At 42.3% G+C, this 6,371-nt stretch overlaps 1 protein-coding gene across 1 annotated transcript in view; it reads left to right on the forward strand.

Moving 5' to 3' along the window:
* The first annotated feature begins 471 nt into the window (after window positions 1-471).
* Window positions 472-6,371, forward strand: part of CCDC60 (coiled-coil domain containing 60) — a 64,829-nt gene continuing 58,929 nt past the window's right edge. The window contains 1 exon segment of the mRNA XM_010147534.1: window positions 472-846. Within this exon segment, the coding sequence (XP_010145836.1) occupies window positions 472-846 (375 nt within the window).

A 6,371-nucleotide genomic window follows, 5' to 3' on the forward strand; every position in this document is an offset into this window, starting at 1 on the left:
GAGTCGTCCCCTGAGGCGGCTGAGGAGCGGGGCGGGCGCTCGCCCCCCCTGCAGCGTCCTAAGGGAGGAGGTGGGGGTAGATTAGGCTGCCGGAGCTTGGGAGGTGAGGAGGCACCGGGTGTGAGGGCTGCGGGCCGGGGAGGTGCTGCTCTTGTGGAAAATAGGTGTAAAGGGGGTGTTACTTGTGAGAGAGTCCTTCGGGGGAGCAGCTGTGGGTGTTTCCCGGGAGACTGGTTAGGTTTTAGGTGCTCTGGCCCCTCAGGGTTTGTTTCTGTTGTGTGAGGGGCTGCTGAGGCGAGTGAGACCTCGTGTAGTGTTAGTTAAAGGCTGATTCTTCTTCTGGGCTGCCCTTTAGAAAATTAAAAAGATTTGCTTCAGGGTTTGGGCAGCAGCTGTGTGTTTTCATAACTGGGAAACTGGAGTTTTTAATAACCTGGGGAGTAACACCACCAAGGCTCCCGTTCTGGAGCAATGCTGGAGCCAGCAGCTTCTGAGAATGGGAGCGTGGAGGCACCAAACAGGGGCAGGAGCAGGAGCAGCAGGCCCAAGGCAGCCCTGCCAAATCCACCTAGGAAAAGCAGGATCAAGGCGCTGGCAGCGTTGAATCCTCGAGATTCTGTGCGCATTCAGGCTTTGCCTGGCGTCGCTCAGAGGGAAGGAAAGGTCTTGGCCAGAAGCAGTGAACCTCCAAGGGAACAAGTGTTTTGGGAAAACTACCATAGGAGGCAAAAGCAGTTCACACAGGGATACTTCACCCCCACTGGGAAGCCTTATCAGGAGCTTGGAGAGATTGTCTACACAGACCCAAAGAAACTCACCCTCTACTCACTGGGGCAGCTCGCACAGGTAGGCCTGACTTCCCTGGTTCTGCTTTAAACAGAACTGCAAGGAGGCTTTTCTGCTAATTGCATAACCCATTTCCAGGGAAAGGGATCATGATTTCTGTTTAAATGAATGTTTGAAGCAATATTCCATGCTTTCCTGTGGATAATCACAATCTGATACAATATCTGATGGTGGTACAGAGCATTTGGAAATGTTTTGGTGTGTAAGTTGGGTTTGGGAAACTGGCTTTTGAAACTGATCTTTAAAGTTCTTAATAAGAGCACTTGAAAGAGACAATAGGAGGCTAATGAATGAAAAGGAAAACGAGATAATGAGAATGTACTTAAGGAAAAATATTCAGGGAAAGGTAGCAAGTACCCTCATCCCTGCCCCATGGCAAGGGGGTTGGAACTAGGTGATCTTTAAGGTCCGTTCCAACCCAAACCATTCTGTGATTCCATAAGGCTTGAAAATAGAAGAAAAGGAATCCTCCTGAGGGCATGATGGTAAAGGATGGATTAAAAAGCAATAAATGGTGGCAGTTGAGGGGTGGGTGGAGAGCTAAAAAGCTCAGTGTAAGAATGGTATAAAAAGTCAAGTGTTTGTAACACAGCTTAGGTAGGTAGGGATGGCTTTAGAGGTGGTGGATTCATTATGCTGCATTTTACTCTGCATTTGAGTTTCAGGACGGTGTAAGGGCATTAGCCAGGAGTGTATGTGATGGTTTGATTATTTGTGTGGTGGTTATCTCCTCGTCTCCTTAGTGCCACTTACCCACCAACTTCTTGGGTCTTGTCCTGTCTCAAGTTGCTTTTAAGTCAAGCTGGAATCGTTAAACCACAGGGATGGGAACTAAGTCACTGATGCTCGAGATGAGCTTGCAGTGTTCTGCTGTTTGTTTTCTTTTCCTTAGTGCTGTTGGCTCACACAAGGAGCTCTGAAGCTCTCTGAGTTTTCTGCGCTGTTCTGTCCAGAGAGCAATTTTCCTTGTGGAAAAGGAGTGAAATCTCTCCAGCTTACTCTGTGTAACATCAGTCTCTGTGACTTTGAGCCTACACTTTGCTACGTGCTCTCTAATGGAGTGCCCAAGGGATAGTCTCTGACAGCCGCAGCAGAAGCAGCCTATTTATTATTCAGGGTAGGCAGAAAAGATTCTGTCCACCCACTACTTAATTTTCTGCTCTGATTGTGTGTGTTGCATTCAGAGCTTAACACTTTAGATCAAGTGTTCTCAGGTTTAAATAGACAATGGGTGGCATCCACTTTATATACTACCTAAAACTGCATCTTGCTGGCTGTCTTCATTCTGAGGGTTGTGTCTGTAAATCAGTCAACATCCAGCAAGTGTTCTTGTTTTAACCCTTAACTTCTAAAATATCTTTGCTTCTCAGTATTAGAAGTTGCTTTAAAGACTTTTTTTTTTTTTCAGCTGTAGATATATCTTTAATATTCTGATAATTTGGAAAACGTTGTTTAATTGATGATTGTTTTGGTACTAAAAAATGTTAGGCCTTGATAATTAAGGGTGCTATGAAACCCAGTTGGAAGTCACTTGGCCAAATTAAAAACCTACAATTTAAACAGGAAACAAGCCATATGTAGGCTACTAAATGTGTGGTTGTGGCTTATGCTTTAGATTCATGAAGCTATTGGAGAGGATGTAGTCCTACCTGTTGCTCCTCTTTGTAAAGAGCATGGCTAAAAGGACTGGGTAGTCTTAAAGGTCTAACTAATCTTTTTTTTTTTTTTCCCCTTTTCCTACAAGGTAATGGTTACTAAGTTGAAAAAATAATAAAAAAAGAATTTCTGGGTGATGAGTTAGGCCTGTGCTCTGCTTCCCTCCATCCCCACAAACCAGGGAAGGCCTGTGGATTTCGTGTTCCTCACATACCACCTCTCACAATTTCAGCTGCTAGCATGCTCGGCAGAAATCTATGTCTTTTTCAGATACTAGAACAGAAAGGTATTCCTATCACCTAATTTTAAAACTACTTCATATGAAGTGTATTTTTGCTTTCTCTGAGTTATTTACCCCCATTCCCACCCACACCTAGCAGTCCCCAGAGTATTTTGAATAACTGAGAAGATGGCAGATATTGGATATGCCTGATTATAGGTATTGTGAGAGCATAACGTTGGTGGTAGTAAAAATTACGATTTCTGATTAATGCGTTTGCACTTATCTCTGCCTTCTGAGCGTCTTCTTCAATTACAAGTACAGCTGGTGATTTGCAATGATGAATGGCAGTAGAATTTGTAAACAATTAGGAGATGATAGAAGCCCTGTGAATTCAACAGGACTTGAGTATGCTAATATCTGCTGGCAAATGCTACTTTCTGAACTGATACTATTGCGAAAAATAGATTTTGAAGAGCTAAAAACATTTGAATAAGTATGCTAGGATGGTTACACAATGATACGGGCGTAGGGTGTTATATGTAATAATTGCACATCTAGGATGCTGTTTTTATATGCTTGATGGCAATGTATGTGTTCAGAAAAGCTGTATGTTCGTGCATACTTTTTGTATCTTTGCAAAGTTAGGTTGGTGTTTGAAGACATACAGCTGATGTTTGACCATTCTAACTGTTGCACTGGAAACTGCTGTTCTGAAGTCACAGGGAGACGGTGGTGTCTCTTACAGTGAAAACACAAAGTAAAGCTGGTTCAGTGCAGTGCAGGAGTTGCATTCCACTGCAACCCCTGGGCCAAAATAAACTCCTTCCAAACCACTAGTGAGTAGAAAAATAAAACCAACCAAGCAAACAAAAACCACCCAGAAAAAAAACCCACCAGGAAGCCAAAACCAAGCCCAAACAACAAGGAGGCTTCTTTTACCTCTCTTGTATTATCCAAGCGTAATTGAGTGGCCAGCTTTCAAGTGATGTGGATTTTGTGACCTTTATGGCTTTATCCTGTGGCCAGTTACCCCTACTTTTATCCCCAGTAGTGTCTCAGTGCTTTCAGATGTGCTTTCTCCCTGTGCCATCTGCTCTCTGCCTCTATCTTTACTAGAAGAACCCTGATAAGTGGAATGAGCCATGTATTTTAACCAGAGCAGCTATACCAAGCCTTTTCCCAATGGATTTCAGGTTTTTGCCTTTTCAAAACTTGTTGGGGGAGTGGGGGAGGAGAGTCCGTGTGGGGCTTCCTTGTGTTCATATCAATACACACCTATACCACGAGAGCGAGCCCTTCGAGCTCCCATTATAAATAATTGGAAGTTACCTTGTTCGCATTGAGGGGTTTTTCCCCCTCTCTCAAAGGTCGGATACGCATTGCAGGCAGCACTGATTCATTGAAAGTCAAAGAATGTAGCTATCCAGACAGTGTTTTTGATTTCCTAAGTGTTCACAGCAATGTGTTAAAGGTCTTTTTCTTAATCCTTAATGTAATGGTGCATGGTGATTTTAGTCACCTTTTAGCATGTGTATATAGCTTCTTTTCCCTAATTGGTATGACAAATTCATTTGAAAAACCTCTGAGGTGGCTTGTTGACTTTTTACATGAAAGAAAGGTGGCCTTTCTGACCAAGCCCTAAAAACAATCCAAGTCCACAAAACCTTGAGTATTATTAGTGTCAAAGCCTGATCAATACTTGTCATAAAACTCTCTCCTGTAATTCTGTGCTTTGGGTAAATAGGTCGCTAGATAAGATTGACAACAGCATCAGCAATGAAAGGTTTCAAGCTGGAAACTGGAGCAATTTCTTTCAAGAGAAATTACACTGGTGTTATTTGTTATTGCTGCAGCTAAAGATCTGTCAGTGTTTCCAATTTAAAACCTTACTTTCCAGAAGAATAAAAATATGTATTTCAAGGCAGAACTTATAATGCAAAGAACCTTTTTTCTTGCGAGCGCTCTGATCTGGAGGTCAGTCATAATTCCTTATTGCTCTGGGAAGAGCAGGCAGGCATCTTGGTGGTGGGTTGTCTTCCCAGTATCTCCAAAATGGAGAAACTGGTCAGGCCAGACTGCACTGGTGTGGTGGTATTCTTAATGTTTCCTGAACTGAGTAACTGATATGTGGTTATTGATCAACCCTGGTCTTACACCTGCATTTAAGAAGTGCTATGCCTGAGTCATTAAAAAACAAACAAACAAAAAAACCAACCCAAATAACTTTATTGCAGCTTTACAAGAAGCTTCAGAAATACCTTGAAACTTCCTACTTGAAGAACATGAAATTTCAACAAAATGCTAGTGAGAAAGAGGATAGCGCAGTTATTTCTTTCTGTTAACTACCCAACTAGCTTTGGAGGTGGAAAGCTACAAAATAATGCTACTTTCTAGAGTATTGTTTCTGCATTAGCTATACGAGGTAGAACATAAGGGTGAGCCTTATAATATATCCCACTATCAGTGGAATGGCTGTTATTCAGAAGTGCCAAAGCATTGATAGAGATGTTCAGATTCAAGTGTCCCAAAGTCTTTGTTGGTAAACATTTGGGTATCTCTTTAACAAATAAAAGATGCATATTGGCAGCATGAAAGTGAGAATTTTGAGATGTGCTTTGTTTGGGAGGGTTAATTCATATTTGCTTTAAGGTTAAGGGTTTTTTTTCTACTTGTACTAATTTGCCAGGCTCATCATGTCATGACAGTGTGTTAGCTCAGGAATTACGATGTTTAGAAGGGCTGGTGTTCTGGACAGAATGAAGGGAACGAGCAAGAGGGTACAATAGCTACAGATTGTGTCATGGCTTGCATAATCTTGGTTATCTGCTGCAGATCATGAACAAAAACGTTTCCTGAGTGCAACACGGTCAATATGGGAAACTTCTAATTTTCAATAAATGATTTCTTTTCCTTTTTGCTTTTTTCATGCTTTCTAAAGTCACCACAATTTACAGCTGGTGATAAGCTTACATGTTAGAAATGCTCCAGGACCAAAAAGAAATAAATAGGTTGTGCAAGAAAAGTCAGTAGATGGAAAACTGCCCTTTTTTAATTGACTACAGTTGATCACCTTGCTATTGCCAGAATATATTAGTGCTGTTAAGTACAGAGTCTATTGGTTTCTTTTTTTTTTTTTTTAAAAAGGCACGTGCAAGCACAGTGACGCCGTGATTATGGAGTTCATAGTGTCACGTTGTAAGAAAGATTCTGCTGCTTGTTGCGGAAATGAAAGGGTGCATCAGCTCATGCCTCAGAGCTGGCTGAATGTAACATTAAGGGATGTCTGAAAGACTTTGTCCCCAGCGTGTGACGCTCCCATGTGAAAGCCTACCATGCAAGGGGTATACAGGGATGCCTGGCTTAGGCTTCCATGGAGACTTCTTGTGTCTAATTAACAGGGGTGGACTTTGCAGGTAGTTCTTCTTTGGCTAACCTTCTCTAGTTTACTTTTTTAATAGGTAAGAGGTTGTTGTGGGTGTGGTGGGGTTGGGTTTTTTGGTGTGTGGTTGTTTTTTTTTTTTCCTTTCATTGGGGTCAACCAGATATGAGTTGTGAGGTGTTTGATTTTTCTTCTCCTTTCTGGAGTCAACATACAGGGAAGTAGCTGTTTCGCTCTGGGTGTGAGCGGGGGACACTGGCTGTGGGT

The sequence above is a fragment of the Eurypyga helias genome, unplaced genomic scaffold, assembly GCF_000690775.1.
Source record: "Eurypyga helias isolate BGI_N326 unplaced genomic scaffold, ASM69077v1 scaffold1602, whole genome shotgun sequence".
NCBI lineage: Eukaryota > Metazoa > Chordata > Aves > Eurypygiformes > Eurypygidae > Eurypyga > Eurypyga helias.